This window comes from Ciconia boyciana, chromosome 19, assembly GCF_034638445.1.
Source record: "Ciconia boyciana chromosome 19, ASM3463844v1, whole genome shotgun sequence".
NCBI lineage: Eukaryota > Metazoa > Chordata > Aves > Ciconiiformes > Ciconiidae > Ciconia > Ciconia boyciana.
Genome location: NC_132952.1, coordinates 4,183,069 through 4,204,551, shown reverse-complemented (window position 1 = coordinate 4,204,551; position 21,483 = coordinate 4,183,069). Strand labels below are relative to the sequence as shown.

At 48.2% G+C, this 21,483-nt stretch overlaps 1 protein-coding gene across 1 annotated transcript in view; it reads right to left on the bottom strand.

Moving 5' to 3' along the window:
- Positions 1–21,261, bottom strand: part of CASZ1 (castor zinc finger 1) — a 49,931-nt gene extending 28,670 nt beyond the window's left edge. The window contains exons 1-6 of the mRNA XM_072884310.1: positions 21,231–21,261; positions 20,575–21,144; positions 12,032–12,872; positions 9,126–9,194; positions 4,142–4,232; positions 1,902–2,066 (exon numbers count right to left, since the gene is read on the bottom strand). Of these exons, the coding sequence (XP_072740411.1) occupies positions 1,902–2,066; positions 4,142–4,232; positions 9,126–9,194; positions 12,032–12,872; positions 20,575–21,144; positions 21,231–21,261 (1,767 nt within the window). The remainder of the gene's footprint in view (positions 1–1,901; positions 2,067–4,141; positions 4,233–9,125; positions 9,195–12,031; positions 12,873–20,574; positions 21,145–21,230) is intronic.
- Between the last annotated feature and the right edge of the window lie 222 nt (positions 21,262–21,483).

Here is a 21,483-nt window from a genome sequence, read left to right as displayed (position 1 = left end):
GGCAACTTTGCCATATTGAGTAAAAAAACACTGGAATCTGAAAACGTCCTCAGCCCTGCTGAGGGAGGATATTTTTTTTTTCTTTTCTTCTCTAGCACAACGTGTGCCAATGCCTGCACCATCTCAGAAGTGAAGAGAACGAAAACACCACCTCTTAGTTCAGCCCAGGTTGATTCAAACAGGCAATAACAAAACCCATGACAAATACCCAGAAAAAAAAATAAAAAGGATCTCCAGCTATTTCCAATATAAAAGAGCCTCTCTCTCTCCGCACTGACACCTTGAAAAAAGACAGACCCTGCACGGCATTAAAAAAAAGAATTAAACAAAAACCTCCTTAGGAATAATTTGCAATGCAGCTCTTGGTGCTAAAGCCTAAAAAAATGTCAGTTTATATAAACAACTAACTGAATTTTATCCACACCAATTATGGACATAAAGAAAAAAAACCCCATGAGATGGATGGCACAAATTCTGCCATTTAAGCAGTATTTTCTTTAATTGGGAGTTTATATTCAGACACCTTTCCTGTAAGACACTGCTTACATGGGCATTATTTTACTGGAAGACAGTGGGCACAGGATGGAATTACCCATATATAGTTGTGTAAACGAGGGTCTCTGTTCTAACTTGGAGTGACTTAAAGCTGTGAAACACTCCTCGTACTCTAAAAAAAATTAAACAAATCCCATCCTGGTCAATTGAAGAAACTAAACAATCAATATTACGGAAGCATAACAGAAAATGTCCTCAAGAGAAAGTCACATGAAGTTCCCAATTTATCAAATGTTGTAAGCACATGCTTCAACCAGCCCCTATTCAGGACAGTACTTGAGTGCATGCCTAACATTTAAGTATGTGCTTAAGCCCCACTGACTTCAGAAAGCTTACCTGACTTCAAGTTAAACACATGCTGAAGTCTATCCCAGCAAAGCATTTAAGCATGTGATTAAGGCCTTGTGACTTTCACTGGGGTCTTAAACTGCTGGGATAGGGCAGGAAGTGAGACCTGAGTTCTCAGAACAGAAAAGCTTTCACCAAGGGTTGCCCAATTATTCTGTTTGTAACTACAGCACATTCTCATGGTAATGGTTTAGGCCACAATTCTAATGAAACAAGTACATATCAAACCCTCTGATCTGAAGAACGATCAGGGTAAGACCCAAACAATCTGGTGTGTCCGTGTCTAAAAACAGTAAAGGCGTCACAGTTACATCTATGCAGCAACTCCAACTCTGGTTACGCTGCTGTTGAAGCCTGGCTGGCTCTTGAAACAAAGCTCCCAGCCTACACCACAGACAAGTAAACTCCAGTACCACTGGTGAAGGACATGGAGAACCAGGGGTATTAAGTCTAGATATGTGACATTAAAGTTTAATTACTTTAGAAATTGATTATGGAGGAAATTAACCCAGTGTTAAAGGGCCGATGTGTCACAGAAAAGTCTGATTTCAAGGGAGTGACAGATCAGATTTGGGTAGAGGCAGTGCAGTGGCATCGCAGAGAGGTCCCTGAATCTCAGAGAATGGGACTTGTTTGAACAAGTGAAGTCCAAGACTGTGAGAAAACCTCGAGACCTGCTTTGCCTCACTGCACGCACAAGGTTTCTAAGAACAGAGAATGGTGCTTCCCTTCACCCTTCCCAACACTTGGCAGGGCAAGTGCAGTGAGGACAGACTCAGACTGCACAGACTCTTCAAAGAGGTGCCTGAATGCAAAGTGAGCAAGAGAGACTATGAATGTCACCACTTTGCCTCAGGACAGCCCCTTGCTCTCTAACAAGGAAGCGTTGGGCTGCCTGCACTCAAGAATCCTTTCAGTCCACCCCAAAAAGGACACAGCTCAAACCATGGCTCTTCCCTTGCCTCATGCTACCACCTATTCCCCAGTCCGGCTGTTACCTGCATGCAGTGGTAGTGTGTGCTTTTCCCATTCAGGTGGCAGCCATGATAGTACACGCTACAGTCATCCAAGGGGCTGAAGCGCATGAAGCCGTGCTGGAGGGAATTATCACGTTTCTTGTGCATGTTGTAATGCCGAATCACATCCTGTTTACTAGTGAATCTCTGGAGAGATACAGAGACAGACAGTGAGACACACGTGATGGGAGTGGGTGAGTAATCCTGGGGGCAGGGTATTCTCTTGTTGTTGTTAATAAACTTATGGTACCAGGAGTTTAAAGTTCAGCAGTAATCACCCCAAGAGAGTCAGATTAAAGAGGAATTGTGTGCAAGTATCTTTTTGGTAAAGGGAAAGTACACATGAAAAGTTGCAAACATGACACTGGGGTGATGTCCAGAATACACTCCCTGCAGCTTTAAGACTGCAATTCTTCTAACATAATTTTAGCTGCTACTATCTCAAGAACTGCTATAGTTAGAAAGCAAACCAGTGAACTAAACAGCCTGCAAGAGAGTAATCCAAGCTTCCAAATCACTGACTGTAGTGGTTAGCAAGACACTAGCTGCCACATTCATGTCAGACTAGAAATTGTGAAAAACACTCTACTCTTTTATAGTATCTTCCGTTTTAAGTCATCTGCCTCCCCTACAAGGTAGGATGGCTTTATTCGGAAAACAGGGACACAGAACTTTCTTCCAGTCACAGAAAAAGATGGTAGCAGAGCTTAGAGCTAATTCTGCATGACCAGAATATCCTTTTCATCCTCTACCTGCTTGAAGTAATGAAGGGGTACCCCACTGTCAGAGCCAGCTAAGTGCCTTTAAAATGAAGCTTTTCATTTCTATTTCCCACAGGCATCAATATTTAACAGTGAAGGGTGAAGGTGGGAAAGTAAATCTGATTTTTTTTAAAACAAATCAATATCCATTTATTTTGAGGAGTAATTGAAAAGGCCTGTATTCTAATGTTTAACAACTTTTCTAGTCTCCCTCATAGGAAACAAATGATTATCGCTTCCACTCTTTCCTCCTATAATATCAATCCTGATCAATCTCGTTGGTATTGGCATGGGAATATATGGATATAGATTTCAACAGGAATCCCTTGGAGGCTGGAGGTATGATTTCCCAGGGCGTACATACAGGATTGCTATTGCCAATCATCGTTAATTTGTGCCCACTTATTACAGAGCGTTACTTATTCTAAAATATATCTCAGCCATAAAATAATTTGCATTTTAAAAAGCAGCCTAAATCCTTATTCCCTGCGAGACCAGACAGCTCCTTTGCAAGCAGCTTCCAGACTCCTTAGGAAATAATCATGAGGCCAATCATAATAATAGGTTTTTCTGTCTTTCCATCCTTTGTGTTTCTCTCTTTCTGGTGCAGAGATATCCGTGTCACAGTTGGGACAGACTCATCTCGATTACCAAATGCTGGGCTAGGAGGACCACTACAGGCATCCCAGAGACAAACTCTCCTTTGATCAACAGAAACCCACAGTCAAGCTCAGCAGATCCAGATCAACTTCCTATGCTGTGGTCAGACTCATTCCTTTGAGACCCAAAGGTCTCCTGGGGTAGAGCTGAAGCTGTGTCTGATGCACAGTAGAAGCAAACTCTGGGATTCCCACTTACACACATGCAGCCTGACCACAGAAATGGCAGTGTCAAACTCACAGACCTGGGAAGAGGGTAAACAAACACAGCACGTGACTCGGCTGGCTTGACGTCGCTACCCTGGCAATTCTCCCAGTAATTACAGCATCGCACATGCTCCTGCCCCCACGCTTTCCCCACAAATCCCGGACTGCTGCTGGTCTTATTGGGTGTTTTGTTGCAGATACTGCTGCTACAATGTCAGTCGGGCAGCAGGAGGGAGAGAGACAGACTAACAGATCAGCATTCCCTAGTTTCAGGCACAATTTGTAACACAGCAGAATTTATTCTCTTGGTTTCACTGATGTAAATCTGGAGTAGTTCCCACTGACTTGAGCTGATCTATAGTCTGCTCTTCGTTATAGTGGTCTGGGTTTGGTTAAATGGTGTTAGATTGGGTTAAATGGGAACAAAATAGGATTCTAGTAAGTTCAAAATGTATCTTGCCCTCTTTCAGAGCAGGAGAGTGAAGAGGCATGTGCGTGCATGGGGGAGGAAAGCACAGGAGGACACACATCTCCCCTAGGTTGTACCCCTTTACATTCACGTAGCTGTGCTGATAACTTTTTACCATTCTTTTACCTGGTAGTTGCACTCTGGGTCAAGGCAGTGGTAATGTTCTCGATACTGGTATGCACAGTGTATATGTCCACAGTGCTGACTGCCAGAGAACCTGCAAACATGAGAGGGGGACAGAAGAAAGAAAGGGAGAGAGAATTAAACAGCGTCCTGACAGTAGTAGTGCCTATAAGCAAGGCACAAACACAGTTAAGTCCCATTCCTGCTTTCATCCTACATGTGTTTGGCATTAATCCCCATCTCCGTTATCCCCTCCAAGGATGGCGATGACCCTCCCACCTTCTTTTTCTTATCTGTCACTACTTAAAGGTGTTTCTTGAGCAGGATTGTTCAGGTCATGTACGTCCCTAACCTGCCTGTCTTTCCCTTTGAAATTCATCTCCATTATCTAAGTTGCTTACTTGGGGAAGAATAAGAAAGGAGGGTTCCTTGAATTAAGTATCATACAATTCTAATATTCTCATTGTGTGAGTTTAGGTACCACAGCAGTGAGTTTCAGAAATCTCCCATGCCAGAAGGAGACAAATAAACATTGGTCAAATACAGATTCTAAATTTTAGGTATACGCCCATCTAGTAAGACCTCAGAAAAGCTCAGGCATTCATTTGTTTGTGCGAGTTATGTCTCAAGACTTTTTTAAATCACAGTATGGTGTCACACTACAGAGAAGATTGCAAACCAGTGGATTACATAGTAAGCCGCACAGATAGAAGATGATTGTGGCAAGATTATATAGGAACTTTTGATAAGATGGACAGATCAATGGAAAGATAGGCAAGATGGATCAACAAGAACAGAACGAAGTGTTACAGGCAGACCATCTCGACCCTGTGTGCACATCTTCTCCCATGCATGACAGCCCTGCTAATCATTATTTTCCATGTGGATACGGTATTTGCTCACAACAAAAAATAGCGCAATGCAAAAGAACAGGGTTTTCAGCCTGCCTTTGAGTGCAATTAAAAGTAGGACACAAGACGCAACAGCCAACAACACGCACCTAATCCATTTCTGCAGGCCACCACTGAGCATTCCACACAGCAAATATGGAAACTCCTGACATACAGGGTGGGAAAAAAACCCAGAAAGGCCATATAATATCTGCATACAAACAGTATTGCAGATATTACTGCATACAAAATGTATTGACAGATAGACACATCAGTAATTGGCAAAGGGCACGATCCAGTAACGGGCTAATCAGCGCAATGAACTCTCTGATGTATATTCTAGAGGACCCTGGAAGAGCTAAAGAGCTTGAAAGGGAAAAGCAGTGGAGAGAAGGGGACTCAGAGGGGAAACATTCAAAGATAAAGTACCATCTGCTCAAAGGTTCCTCAAAGGTTCCTCACGTCACTTAGTGCTAAACACAGCAGGAGTGCGTATGATAAAGGGCATGGGAAAGAAACAAGGAAGGGCAATGGGTAAAAAGAAAAAATGAGAGTGAGGGTGTCCTGGGGCAATCAAGGAACGGGGCAGGAGCAGGGAAAGATTATGGATCATCATAAGGTGAGGCAACGCTATGCTACAGGATAGAAAAAGTCAGGATGAAAAGCAGTACTAAATAAGGCATTTCTGAAGCACAGTAAGGAAGAGGAGGTCAACTGTGGAGACAGCAGGGCCTCTAGGAGATGGAAAGGGGACTTAATTGACAGAAAAGATAGACATTGCTAAAAAATTAAATGACTTCTTTGCCTCAGCATTCACAAAGGGAGACAGGGACAGATGCCAGGAGCAGACATGCCTTTCCCTGGGGAAGGAGAAGAAATACTGCAGGAAATCAGGATCACGTCAGAACAAGTGATTGAGAAACTGGAACAAACCTCAGCAGCGGAGAAGAAACAAACCACAAGGCAAACAGCAAGGCTGGCTGCACAAACAAAGGTGTGGAACTGAAAGCAGAGGAAGCAATTCCTGCTCAACGCCCGGGCAACTATGAGGCTAGCACAGGGCACAGGCAGCAGCCTGAGTCACCGTGGCATTAACCAGGTACATGCAGCTCGGCAGCAAATCGAACCGACTGGTCTTGCTAGTCCAGGGTTTTAAGTCAGCACCAGCAGCTTTAAAGGAAAGAAACTGCCCTGTGGAAAGCTTCCTCCCTACTCCACTGATGAGATGGGGGAGAGAGAGCAAAGGGCTGTGCAGGGCTGGAGAACTGTGGAGCGCAGGCCAGGCAGAGAGAAGAGGAAGATAAAGACCTTGCTGACAAATACACACCTTTGAAGCAAAGCAGTCCAAAATATTATCAAAATTGAGGATGCAAAATGACCAGAGATGCCAACTGCAGTAAAAGAAGGGCCAGACACCGAAGAGATCTGACTGTATGGGGTGAGTTACTTGAAGCATCCTAGCAGGAGTAACTCACGGGCTCAGCTTTAAAAGCAACAGCTAAACAAGCACTCTAGCACTTCAAACTCCTACCCTCCCTTCCACGTGCCACGGAAAGGTGTGTGTGTGGTGTCTACAGCGCAGGAAGGGAGAGGCAAGTGTTCTACCAAACTGTGTGCTTGGGGAAGGAGGGAAGCAGCAAACAGCACAAAGGGGAAATTCTGCTCTTTCAGTCTGTAAGGTTAGGCTCCTAAAGGGTTATATTTATCCCGTGTTTCTTCTGACACTTGAAACAGTTCAAAGCTATTAATTTTTAAAGCACAGCATCTGTTTAGCTTTTTCATAACAGGAAAGCTTACACACCACACACTTACACGCGCATACACACGCGCACATTTACATGCACGTACATGCAAGTTATGTCAACACCCCTCTTAATTTCCATGAACATACCCACAATTTCCATGCACATGGTCAGACACAAACACACACACCTGAAACAAGCAAACTCACAGACCATTTAATCAAACTGATATGCAAATCCAAACTCCTAAATTGTCCATACAGGCACATAGATTCATTTTCACAAGAACAACCCCCTCCTCTTCCCTTACTTTAATTGGTTCACCTTTTTTTTTTTTTTTTGCCAGAAAGAACTAGTCTTGATCTGGCAAGAGTTAGAAAGAAAAACCAAGATAAATAAATAATAATAAAAATAATAAATACAGAAGTCAGCATGCTTAGAGAGTGTTTACAGACTCATTACCCTGTAACGATGATGTGAAAGAAGGAAGAAAAAAAACCCACCCCAATTACAAGGGGGGAGGAAACCCACACAGAAATAAATATTTAAGCAAGTGCTGCCAGAAGCACCATCTGCTGAGGCACTAATAATAATAATAATAATTTTTTCTGTGGTCTCTTTTTTTTTTTTTTTAAATTATAAATATATGGGGGGGGGGAACAACCCAACCCAAACTAGCTAAGTAAGAGGTTTTGTTTTGTTGTGTGAGAGAATGGATTATCCCTGGGCAGCTTTTGGCAGTGGCTTTGGCAAACTCATTAAGCTAATTATGCAGCACAGACTCAGAGTGTCGTGTCTCTCTCCCCCCACCCCTTGATTTTAAGGCTTTAAACTGTTTTTAAAATTGTGTATAAATTGAAGGGAAGTGGCTGTGCTGCCAACGGGTGGCTTGCGGAGCTTTTTAAGCAGGATGTGGTGTCCCTTAGCTATCTCACAAGCCTCCCTCAGTTACCTGCCTGACCCAGGGGAAGGCGCTACAAAGAGTGGATGTGGGTGAAGTGTTTGTACAGTTCTCTGCTTGAGAGGGGAACTGGGGACAGAAAGGGTGGCATCTCCTCTCTCACTGCAACCTCTGCGATTCCTGCAATCTCAGCAATAAAAGGGTGCTGCTCCTTCTGCCCCATGCAAAGATGGGCTTAAACCCCTGCTTTCATTCCTATACTCCCAGGAGGCAGTGAGTTGCCACATGCACTAGAGGCATTGCTGCTTGAGGGGCTGCATGTCGTCCTCTCTTCCCATGTGGTCCTCTCTTCCCATGTGGTCTTCTGCCCCCTTCTCCTACATCAGGGATTTGGGCAAAAGGGATGGAAGGGAAATCACCTCTCGTTCCACGCTCCAGCTAGGGAGAGCACTGTTCCCACCCTTTTCCCCTCCTAGTGTGCCGAGATCTTCCCCTGCACCTTCCTCGCAGCTGACTGCCTCCCACAGAGGGACTCTCTGTAGACTCTGGCAAGGTGGGAAAGCACAGTACACATTTCCCTCCCCTCTTGTTAGTAAGTGCCCAAGTGCTGGTGGGAACAAACCCTTCAGTTTTATCTCTGGAGAGAAGTGTTTGCTTGCTTCCCTGACTGGTGTCTTTCTGTATACAAGGGGCTTTCGTAGTGAGCTTCCTCACAGTACAGATGGAGGATTCAACAGGGCAGGGGCAAAGGCTGATGGACCCTTTACACCGTGAGCTATAAAACGGGCAAGTGTTATGCAATAATCTCCTCTGTCCCTCTGGGTCTCATGGCATTACTCACTCTGTCTCACCACAACAGCCTTGGGCTCCCTCTCAGCATCGCTCATTCCTGACCTAAGCTTGCCCAGAGCTGTGATAAGGTGCCCTAGTCTGCACCTTATTCAGTGCGGGTTTCTCATATAAATGAGATGCAAAATATTCTAGGATAAACATCCCACATTGATGCCAAGACTTGCCTAAACTCGAGTGACTTGTGAATTCCTCCAGCCTAGATTCTCAGAGGTGAGATGTTTTCTGCTTGCCTCCTGCAGGCACTGGACATGGTAGGGGAAAAAGGCCGGAGACAGCACAGCAATGGACAGAAAGAACGACAGTCAAGAGACAGCGCTCCCATTTAAATCCTGGGCTTCTGCAGTGAAACATTTTTCCACTATTTGTCACAAAGTCTAACAGCTCTGGGGAGCCGAGCATGCTCTTGGCATCCTTGTACACCTCTCACAGCTACTGCTCTCCCAAGCAGGGGAACAGAGCAAGTACAGATGCCAGAGGGGAATGGAAGTGCCAATGACTGGTTTAAACACTTGATCCACATGGACAAGACCTCATCTCTCCCACCACCACTCCACCCTCTTAATTCCAGCCCTCTCCCCAAGAAAGCCAAGAGTTTTGCCTACCTGGCAATATACTTCTGGTAAATATTTACGTCTTCGCTGACAGCTGGTTTGTCAGTGGGTAATCCGTTCCTAATGAGAAACACACAGGGCAGAGCTGGTTAGCAGGCAGGAACAGGGCACAGTCTGTGCTCCTTGTTTCTCTCACACACCACTGACACATCAGGAGAGAGGGCCCACGGAAGAGTACCCAGCAAAGACACCCATGGGTTTAACCTCCCTCCCCCTTACCCGTCAAACCCTGTACCTTCTTTTCCTAGGGAACCATACAGTCCACCTACCGCCCCTCCTGCATGTTCCCTCTTTGCAGGACTCAGTTCAGTTTGTTGGGAGACACTGAGAAGACCAACCATGAAAACCTGTCTTTCCACAGAAAAAACTAAATACCCATTTACAAACAAGCGATGGCCACATGAAAACAAACACCTCCCTGAAGCACCTTGCAACACTGCCCTTACGTGCATGGAAGGGCCATTGAGACACATCTGCCGTAGGCTCAACTGTGGGAGAAGAGTCTCTGCTTCACCCATGCTGTGAGCTACTGCACATTTCCTATGGCCAGCAGGCACAGCGTACTCCTACCCAGTCCTGGCAACGTGGCTACAGCCCCCTAGATGGGGCTTTAATTGCCGCTTTTTTCACACAGACACCCCAACTCCAATAGACAGATGGGGCAGCAGAGGTATTTATGTATTTTAATCATTGAGAAAACCAACCCAACTGCATGCAACTGTCACATAAGCCTGGGTTACTTAACATCATTAGGAAGCAGACAAAAATTACATCCTCAATGAGTTCAGCAAGAGGAAAAAGAGATCCAGGGCCAGACTCCAGCCTTCCTAAGAGACAGTGGCATACCAACACAATCCCAGCCAGGGTGTACACAGTCTTCCTTCTCAGTTTTGCCCCCACCCAACCTCCACTCCTACTCATGACAGCTCTGTAGCCTGGTTTAAACAAGGATACTTTTGCACAGAGTTCACTTGAAGTAGGTAGATTAGTTCAGGGCAGGTTAATAACATTAGATGTTAGAGAGTTTAAACCCATGGCTAGGGTATATGTGCATATGTGTGAGAGTAAGGGGTAATTCCTGCTAGGTTATTCGGTCCCAGTGGGGACTGTGAATGGAAAGCCAGGTCCCAGAAACCACAGTTAGCGCTTCCTCCACCAGCACAATTAATGGGCTGCTTTCTTTTATCATGAAAGCCTGTATCTAGTAAGGAGCCTGAAGGGACCAGAGCCCCTTCTGTACTCCAGTGTGTGATCAGGACACCGGGAACTGCCAGGCTGAAAGTCCTGGTCACCTCCATTCCTGTTGCAGCCCTATCACGACATCCCAGCCGAGGAAGTCCTGTGGCTAGAGGAGGGATCACCATGGTGCTGCAAACCCACACCTGCAAGTGGCAGGAAATGAGCAAGAGAAAGGAAATCAAACTGGGATCCCAGTGCAACACCAAAGCAGACAAGAGGAGGCTCACAGCCCGCCAAGCACAGCTCTAGGATGGCCACTGAACTCCAGGCAGCTGAGTGTTCTGCAGACTCTTCAGGCACAAAGCCCCTGGCCAAGTTACCCATCACAACAAGGCATTGTGCCTACAGGAATGTTTACATCGCAGTGTTTTTTAGTAATAGGAGTCCCTGCCTGCCATCTGGAGCACACACAGGGTTCATCCTGAGCGGGGGCCAGATGCAGATGTTAATAATCCTCTGCCCTTTCCCATACACCTTAACCACAGAGCTCCCAAATCTGTCTGTGGGCAGTTGGGAAATGACCGTTTCACATGGCAGACAGGTAGCATTAGCTCTGCCTTCCAGATGGGGAAACATGGAAAAGTGGGGGATGCAGACTTGCCTGAGACTGCAAAGAGCATTCAAGTGAGGATTCAGCCCAAGGCCTCCTAGGTCCACCTATTAAACATAAAACAGCCTTCCTCCTTACCAGAGGGCAACACAGTAGAGTGCATGTGATGGCATTTGCCACAGAAGTGCAGGCCAGAGGTTCTAGACTTACTACAAATGACCCCATGGGATTCACAGCTCACAAGAGCCCCAGGTCCACAGTGAGAAACAAGTAAATCCAAACCATGACAAGAAAGCAGAGAAGTCCCTCCCTTCCTCCCTGTTTGCAGCCTCACATACATACGTAGCTTTTCTACAGCCACCACCTCTGGAAGCCACATTAAAAAGTAATCCAAGGTTTGGCAAGGCCTTCAGATATCTCCATTCAGTCAATGGCATCGCTGCAGAGATTGCCAGCAATGTATGTGTAGGAGGTTATTAGTGGTAATTGGGCTAATGAGTTTGCCCAGTCTGAGGGGTAATTGAATCACCTCTATTTGTGTAAGGAACAAGCAAATTAAGAATACGCAGGCCTGGCCCCACAGAAGTATGTATATGCCTAACTCCTATGAAAATTGATGGGAATTAGGCACCAAAATGTCTTCTGAGTTCTGGGACAAACAAAAAGCCCCATCTTGGTAACAGTAAAGTCAGCAGAGTTTTGCCATTGAGTTAAATGGAAGCAAGAATCAGGTTCTCCTACTGACACAGCTGGGTGCCTGAGGAACTGGAAGAAGGAGAAAGTAAAGTAGTTACAACCTTGAACTTAGAGTGCTGACAGCACCATGTTCCCTCATCTTTCATTTTAACATACGAACCCAGGAGCTAGTGGGCTCTAGATTCATGGCTGTGACTGCTAATGGCAGGCCACATCCTTCTTGCAAATAAGATAAACAGAGATATAAGGTGCAACAGAGGACTGGACGCTCCACCAGAAAGCAAAAAGAAACATCACACGACCAGTGCAGTATTGATCATCACAACAACTGGAATTGCCCACTGATCCACACACAGCCTTTAGGTATGATCCCCCACTAATACAAAGATAAGAAAAGTGGGAGGACACTTACTTTACTGTAGAGACTGTTCCAGTTGTGATGGAGTCTGTCTTGGAGAAAGTTGATTTCAGGTACTCAGGAGTGTTGAATGGCAATGAGACGGACTGCTCTGGCCCAGCCACAGGAGTGCTGCTGGGGGTACTGGCGAGGGGAGCAGGGGCCAGGCTGGGTGTTGGAGCTTTTACTGGAGTAAGCTTCTGAATGTTCCTCACATCATACTTGGAAGGCCGGCCTACCTTGCCTGTCTTGAAGGCGATGGCTCCTCCCATGTCTGGGCTTCCTTCTCCAGGCTTGAAAAGGTGCAAGTACTTGACATTTTCTAGGTCATACTTGGAGGCCTTCTTGTAAGTGTTGCCATTTTGTGGCCTGATGCTCTCACCTGTCTTCAGCTTCTGAATGAAGAAGTCATATTTGGAGGCCCGTGACATCAGGCCCTGCATCTGGGAACTGCTGGGAGAGGGCAGCGGCAGGATGGTGGCTTTGGTCTCCGTCAGCATGGAGGCATCTGGACCTGGCACCCGAATGGGCTGTGCCAGCACTGAGGAAGTTTCTTTGCCCAGCTTGGAGCCCAACTCCTCAGATTTGGCCAAGTGCATGGGCCAAGAGAGCTGCTCTCCAGCTTTCAGTTTGCGGATGTACTCCTCATACTTGGAGAAGCGGGCTCGTTTGCTCATGGCATCCTCGCCAGGGAGAGAGGCAGCAGTCGCAGTGGCCTCTGAGGTAGCAGCATTTAGCTTGTCAAAGCTGATCTTGCGGGCCAGCTCATCCCGCATGTTCTGATCATCATAGCCGAACATGCCCAGGAACTCATTCATGGTGGTGGCGGCATAATCTCGCAGTGATGAAGCTTCCCCTACAGAGAACCAAAGCGAGAGCGTCACGCAAGGCGTTGATTTTTCTTCTCCTCCCATACCAGCACTAGTAGCGGGGAGGGGGAGTAAGGGGAGAGGGGAACATGATCTACTGACGTTTGGCTCACTTGTTAGGTTTTACGACTCTTAAATTAATTTGTTTTAAAAAAAAAAAGTAATTAATACTGGGGTAAAATAAAAAGAGTTCATCAATGCCAGGAAAATCAATTTCCTAAATGTTCTAGCCGATGGCTTTTCAGTACATTAAACAAAGTTTCATAAATGTCTCTGCACTCTTGCCTTGGCCTAATATGAAGAAAAAGTAATTTTACTGGAAGTGAGACCGACGCCAATATGCCAAGGTTTGTACAGTTCTGTCCTTGTGTGTGTTTGTATACGGAAGGAGGTGCACAGAGGCTAGACAGCAGTGTGTCTGCGTGTGTAAGGGGGGGTAGAAACGTGAGATATGCTATGTGTGTTGGTGAACAGCACGGCTGAGAGCAGGCAGGACAGCATGGCGTGAAACGGATAAGGGAGACAGGGCAAGACAATGTATGGGGTGGAGCAGGAGGAAGGCAGAATGGAAAAGTGCCGAGTAGAGAAGGAAAGCAGCAGAGATGGAGATTAATTAAGGTGGGGGAAGAGCATGAGAAGCTTGGCAGTGAGGAGTGGGGGGAAGGAGTGGAGAAGAGAAGGCAAGACAAAGACAGGACAGTTCCCCATAGCTGTTGCAGTCCTTCTCTTCCCTGTCAATTTTGTAAGATTTCTTTTCACCCAACTTGCTCCCTTCCTTCTCAATCCCAGTGACTGGAGAGCTACTACTCTCCATGTGAAAAGGGGCCACAGTTCAGCGAAGGCTGTGGAAACCTACAGGCAGCCTCCTGAGCAAGCCAGGAACAGCTTCCAGTAAGACCAGGAAAGGGAAAAGTCCATGCAGGTGCAAAATGGGTAAGGAACAGCCTTTTCTCCATCAGGATTTGGACTGAGGACAGAAAGAGCTGTTGTCTTGATGTGGGCTCCAGAGAGGGGGGGAAAGCCTGTTCTCTGGAGCGTGGGTTGGGGAAGGGCCAGGAAGGGCTTAGTGTTCCTAGGCGTGATCATAGGGAGGAAGAATGAGCAAAAGCTGTCCTTCGTTGGGTCTCTCCCTCCCTCCCTCCCCTACTCCCTCAGGCAGTTTCACAGGCCACCAGGAGGGGAAGAACACACATCTGGAGGTCACCCAGTATCAGTGTAAAGGAGGAAATAAAGATTGCTCTGACGTGCCAGCTTGGACTCATTTAGGCTTCAGTCTGACACAGGGCTCCTCCTCCTCTCCTTCTTGCTTTCTCCTGCAGAGTAAAGATTTACTGTGTGCAGGAGTTCTTCAAACCTCCCTCGTCATCTTTTCCAATCACTCGCTCTAGCTCTCATGAGCAAGCACACGCGTTCACAGGGAGCCAGCACAGGCAGGTACACTGGCAGCAGAATGGAGGTTCTGGGCACTGGGTCCCGCTCAAACCAAATCAACACTGCATTGAAACACAGTGGAAAAGGAAGGCACCAAGACACAGCCACAGAACAGGTCAACAGATCCAAAGCCTGAAAACGGACCCTTAAAATTTGGGGGATCTGACAGCCAATGATGCCATACGTACAGGCACGCACATACATGAGGGCATTTCTGCGCACACAAGACCCAGCCAATGAGTAAAGTCAAAGTTCAATAGCCATCAGCTTCCACAAATCAGTTTCCACAGGACTATACGGAGGAAGAGACTGCTTGTAATGGGCACTAAAATGAGCAAGACCATGAGGATCGTATTCCTGTTTCAATATTGCCCAGTATAGCTGTGCTCATGTAGCAGAAGTGCTGCTGCACTAGCTGCCTGTGTACGTGGTACGTGAGAAAGACAATGCAAAGAACGTGCCTGGAGCCTGCAAGCAGAAGGACAAAGACGCATCTGCTAAGTGCTGGGATCTGGTTTAGCCCAAAATGACTTTCCAGTTCTGGGCACTTAGGCCCAGCATCCTGCATGGGATTTTGGGATGCCTGACTTCAGCATAAACACCCTGTTAGTTACTGAATGGGTGGCAATGCTCTTGCAGTGTCTGGCTCAGGCTGTAGCTTTTTGTTCTCGCACAAACTCATGGGTCAGTATTAATCTTAAAGGATGTTAAATGCAGAATCATGCCCCACAGTGTCCAATAACAAGACTTGTCAGAAGGAAACCACAAGGAAAGGCTGTATTACTCCATCCTCAGAGGTAGGATCACTTCACCTGTGCTTCCCCACTTGGCCCTCTCCTGTGGCCCCTCCAACACCCTACCAAAGCCATCAACTTTATCTTTCATACACAGACATCATAAATAATTTCATCTTGCTTTAAAGCAGTTCTCCTTTTTACCTCTTTTGCTCTCTTCTCCACCTCCATTTCAGTGTAACCCTGTGACCCAACAGAAGTGATTAAACCCAGTAAATCCCTACTGGATCTAACACTTCCCTCTTTCTGTTAAATCTGCTTTCCCTGTTCTGCTTTTCCTCTCTTTTTGGACCTGTAAAACAATCCCCTAGCCTCCTTCACAATGCCCTGACTTCCAAGCACTGCACAGAAAAACTCTAGCCAGCCCGTGCCAAACTGCAAGGGGAGAAAGAATACCACAGAGAGGATCTGATAGGAAATTAAACTATTAAGTGTGATTTTCACTAGCTTTAACAGCTGCCCTGAAAGCCAGCCAACCCCTTTCCTTCTTTATCCTAACCTGCAGCACACGAAAAAAAGAGGGGAGACCCTCTTTTTCAATCCCACATCTGAAATCAGTTTTACAAATCCCAGCTCGGTTCAGGCCCCACAGACATTACAGATCCAGAGAGGAGATTCAAGGAAACCTAGTATTTTCTTTTAACACTGGAGAAAATAAAATCTTGTCGGAGACCAGCTCCTTTTTAAACTTCCTCTCATCTGCACACCTGGTCTTGGAAAGCATCTTTGGAACCCATGTGGCTAGACCTCAGTTGGTGCAAACAATCAGATGCAAAACCCAAGACCATAGGAAAGGGGGAGTTTTCAGAGCTTTTTTTGAGCTTGAGTCTTGAGCTTGAGTTCAGGTTTCACTACCCTGGATTTAATCCTCTCATCCCCCAAAACACCTTGCACTCTGCTTTTCCTTTGCTCAAATTTGGTTCCAGATGATCGCGATACCCTCCCTGATCAACACCTTTGCCAGTGCTGCTCAGTCTTTCCTCATCCGCATTTGAGATGAAACCCTGGCCAGTTCCCACTACTCACTGCCTAGCAAACGCACCTTCACTCATCCCAGCATGAGCCCACCAACACATCCCCTAAAGCCAAGACAACCTTCATTTATTTGCACAGACACCTACCCAGAAGGCTAGAGGGTCTTCAAGGGGAGGCACCTTATGGAAGGGAGCTGTCTCACCACAAAGATGGTATGAGACCCAGCCAACTCATTTCACATACACTTTCAAACAACAGTGAACAGGTAATTATCATCACCCACTCGACAGAAAACCCTCCTCATACCCCCACACAGACAAAAGCAAAGCAGGACAGTGGCTGGGAAACAAATCCCTGTGAAAAGTGCACAGCCCTGGAAGGCACAGGAAGCATTGTCCCCGGGTCTTCTTCCCCCTCCCCTGCACTGCATTTTCCTCTCCTTTTCTATGTGATAATAAAAGGGCTCCCTCTCCCCTTGCCGCTGCTCTCCATTTGTGGGCATTGCCAAAGAGCAGAGATCTGTGTGTCTCAGAGCAGCTATCGTATCACAAAGGATCCGAAGCTAGCAAAAAAGGGGCTAAAAATAGCCTGCAGCAGCACACTATATATGGATGGAAAAGCAAAACAGCCCAAATGGAGTGCAAGGTCTGGATACTGGGGGATGGGACATCCCAGCCAGGGCTCTGTCCTTTATTCTGCTTGGGAGGGAAAACATGTAGACTTGGGGGCTATAGGATAACAAGCAAGAAACTGGCACGCATCATGCATGTTCTCCCAAGTGGAGTTTCCCCAGGAAATTATGAAGAGAAGACCCCCCTTGTTGAAAACAGGGACAATATTCCCTTTCCAAGAGACTTAGCCAACAGGCTAAGAAAAGAAAGGAGAACTCTGAAAGCTTGTCCAGGGGAAAGCTCCTGGTGACTACTTTAGCCCACTATGTAAGTAACAGGCAGTGTAAAGAACATGGGACTGTATAGGAAAATCTCCCTGGGTATGTGTGCGTCAGTGAGAGATTGTGGAAAGGGATCTGTCAGAGGCTGTACTGGGAAATGTAAATGCTATATATAAATGTGCGTAGAGAACTATGGGTCAGCCAGTGTGCAGGAGAGGGTGCCTGAATGAAGAAACGTATCTGCATGTCCAGATCAGCTTCTGACACCCACCTCCTGACAGATGCGACTCCTGAACATGTTTCCTTAGCTGTGTACCAGAGAAGGAGGCACATAAGGTAAGACTGAGCACCAACTCCTTAGTCCCTTGTTTCCAAGGGGTGGCTCAGAAAATGAAATAGGGATGCCATACATGCATGTTCCCCATCTTGTTTCAAAGCATGAGGATTGAATAGCATGGACCAAGTCTTTGCAAACTCCTGCCTGATGCACAACAAGCCTCACTGTCTCACCCTGGAAGGAGACAAGGTGGCAGGGATTTGGCATTAGACTACAGGAGGTGCTAGTGGAGGACACGAGCAGTAGCTGAAGTCCCTTAAAGCAGGCTGTGTGTGTACACACTGGGACTCCAAGAAGCAGGAACCCTTCTCAGCCTCTTATAATCAGGATCACTTTCCCCACTGATCAAGAAGGCCCAGCTAGATGTAAGATCTGGTTTTCTGTGTGGCTCCTGCTTTTTATGCAAGTTTCCAGCTGATCAAAGAAGTACGGGCTCAATTTTAAATGCTGCTGAGCGCTGCCAGCTCTGTATCTTCTATGTCCTCAAAGAGAGCAACGGGCGCTCAGAACCTTCAAAACCAGGTTCCTGTGATGACTGCCCCAAGGCCGCGTTGACCAGGAGGGCAGAGCTGTATTCCTCTCCTTTGACCTGACTGCCTCCTGCTATCCCCATCTCACAGGCAAAAAACCTCCTTTTTGGTATAGGTGGTTCCAGGTCTCACTGGAATAAACCTAACTTGCACCCAGGAACACCAGGTCTGAGAGGACTTGGTGATGAACAGCTTAAAATCCATTTTCTGGAACACTGACAGAAAAAGACAGAAGAGGAAAAGAACTTTGTCCTTTCCAAAGCAAGACATGTTTCAGTTTGTGCTTTCCAGGGAAACATTGCAAACGACATTTACAACAGGGTTCTTGAAACAGACGCTCAAGAGCTGGCAGCACGTCTGTTTGCAAGTCAAATCCCATGTGGCTGTATATGTAAACCGGACCCTGCATGTGCCATTACCTGCCTTAAACATAAATGAGTCTTCAGCCCCCCATGAATGCTTATACATTTTTTGCATAATCCTTTGACAATACAGCCCTACAAAGACATTTTACCGAGAACTCCTACCCCAGTGAGAAACCTCAGTTCCTTTTAATTTTCCCCAGTTTGGTAACATATTTTTTACATTTAAGTTCCCCTCCTTTTAGTTTTTGTAGCAAATAGAAGCTGCAAATGGGGGGGAATTAAAACAAACTAAAAACGGAGTCCAGGCACAATCACCTTGTGTCTGGGAACGACAAGGGCTTTCCTATCAAAGGAAACTGAAGGTCACACTTTTCCTCATTGATCTTGCAATGTTTGTTAATTACTCTGTCACTGATGTGGCGAAGGATAATTAAACAGCTCTGTTTATATCTTATATGCATAATTATGTGCGCTGCCACTGAACTCATGAAGACTAGAGAATGTGCCTCTCCAGAAGGGGAACGGACAGACGGAGATGAGTTTTGGCTGCATTATTAACAGGAGGAAGAAAACACGCGCACACACAAAAGGAGGAAAGTTTGATGGATTCACAAAGTGCTGAGATCAGGGGAGGGGTGCGTGCAGGTGGAGCAGATTAGGGGGAGATCTTTCAATTACAGATCCAATCCAGCTGAGTGACAAATCGGGGGAGGGAGCTGTTCTGCCCTAATGGAGAGAATTCAATTTACCCTAAGCTTTTACCAAGGCTTAGCACTCATGTGCCCCCCAAAATCAGGCTGGGGGGAACATGGGTATCAGAAGTGTGAAAGAAATTCAGCTGGGGCTTTCCCCAACATCTCTTGCTGAATTCAGCTTTTGAATGACCCACAAAAATAAGGTGGGAGCTATCTGAAAATGAGAAATGCACACGCAGCCTGGGGCAAAACACCTTGCAACTGCACGCAAGTCGGCATCCCGGACCGAAGCGGCGGGGGACAACCAGGTTTGGAACCAGCAGCTTCACCAGCTCGAGCCCGACCTCAGGGTGTGCTACCCCGCGAGCAGCGCTCCCAGGCCTGCCTCGTGAAGGAGGCCACGCCACGGCCAGCGGTAACCCCTCAGCCCCTCCGGCCGGGATGAGGGAACACGCAGCAGCAAAAAGGGAAGGCAATGCATTACGTGTTGGACGGCTCTGTTACGGGCTCTTACGTGACGCCCAGGAAGGGGCACCTGGGCTGCCAGGCCAACCAGGGAAAAGGGACAAGGCTACGTAGCGCTTAGACAGCGGCTCGCTCCAAGCTTGCTACCAGCACAGCAGCACCGAGCCCCCGAGCAGCAGAGGGCAGCGGCCGGGGCTCGGCGGGGTCCCGCACGGGACGTGGGGCCACCCCGGCCTTGCCCTGGCACAGCTCGGCCCCCCCGCCCGTTCCCCCGGGGAAAGCCGCCGCCCCCGCCTACCTCCTACGGCGGCAGCCGCTCCTTCCAGAACCTTCGCCCCGGCCGGCCGTTGGGCGGGGCCGGTCCCGGTCCCGCCGCCCCAGGTGTGGGCGCCCGCGGGCTGGTGGCGCCGGCCCCGGCCCCGGCCCCGGCCCCGGCGAGCCGCCGCAGGTGCAGCCCCTCCCCGGCGCCTCCTCCCGGAGCTGCCCTCGGCCTCGGGCCCCCGGGAGCCCCCGAGCTCTCGCAGGCGGCCGCGCCGGCCCTGCCCGTGAACGCCGGGGGAAGGGGCTGCCCGGCAGCTCCGCGGGCAGCTGGACTGCAGCACGCACCGGGTTGAAATGAATGCACGATGAGGTGCGGGCTTTCCCCCTCCAGCCCCGGGCTCCCGCGGTCAACTCTGACCTCGGGGTTCATTACCACTGAGTAAGATGCAACGTGGGCATGAGCGTGTTTACACAACCCTGCCTGCGATGCAACGCGCCACACAGGCGGCGTGTGTGGGAATGCGCTGCAGAACCCACCTGGGATTTGCCACGTGGACACTCTGCTTTTTTCCCGCCCATGCGGAAATACACAACCAGAAAACCAGCACGCCCCACAGCTGTCTCCGTCTGAATGGTGTGAAGGAGTCTGCAGGGGGACATCTACTCTACCAAGGGATCTATGGTCTGGGAAGAGCCATCCAGCCACATCCACCCCAACAAACACCCCTCTTGGGAAGGGGAGGCTGAAGCAGAGGCAAACTCAGCACGGTCCCAAGAGCAAAATGCTAGGCCCCTGCAAGGGGATTGGGGCTTTCACCCTCCTCCTTGGCTGCCAGATGCAGACAGTATCTGCCATGGACACACAGCAACAGCTTCGTCTGTCCCACAGAAAACACAGTGCTGAAGCTGCCCCACGCAGGGAGGTGGAGGGGCAGAGGGCTTACCTGAGGTGGTTCCTCCCCCCAGCTTGGAGCCTGTCTCGCCACTGGAGGACCGGTAGGCATCGTCCTTTGAGGCCGGCCCGTCTGAATCCCTGTCATCCAAGAAGTTGCCATCCTGCGAGCCCCTCAGAGCATCCGCCTCGTCCCCGTTGTCTTCCTCATCACTGCAGCCCTTGGGCTGCACCATGTAAACCCCTTCGGGGGGCACCTCCGCGCTCTCGGCGCCCTTACATTCCTTGCCTTCCGCTCGCCCCAGCAAGGGCTCCTCGTTGTATTCCCCGTTCACCCACTTCTCAATCACCTCCCTCCTTTTGTCCTCCTCGATCTTCTGCACGCGGCTGAGTCCATCTGAAAACTCTGTCCCCAGCTCCTTGGTCCCAGGCTGAGGCAGGTCCTTGTTGCTGCTCTCCCGCTGCAGCCCCTTGTCCACTCGTGCCTGTTCGGCTCCCCCGTGGTCGAAGACGACCTGGCGGCTCAGCTTGGCACAGATTGCATTTAGCTTCAGGCCGCCTTTGCGCTTGGCAGCCATTGTGGGTTTTCCTGAGGTTGCGTCAGTGCATATAGTTCTTTCAGCTGGAAAGAGAGAGGGGAGAGAAGCAAGGAAGGGCATTAGTGGGATCAGACAGCTTGAACCCAAACAGCAAATGGCTGGTCCCAACCCAACGGGCCTTCAAGCACAGCCAGCGTCATCCTCTGAAAGGTGGGACTGCCATCTGTTTCCTAAGCTCTGAGTGGAAGCCCAGCCAGGAGAGCCCGGTGAGAGGCATGCTCTGAACCTGCTGGTACCAAAGGATGCCACTGGCCTCAAGAAAGAGGCACGTATTTATGCTGAGACTGAACTGCGCTCAAAAGGCCCCAGACATCTCAGGCAGGTGAATATGGTATAGACCAGCCTTTGCTCCTGGCTCAGGC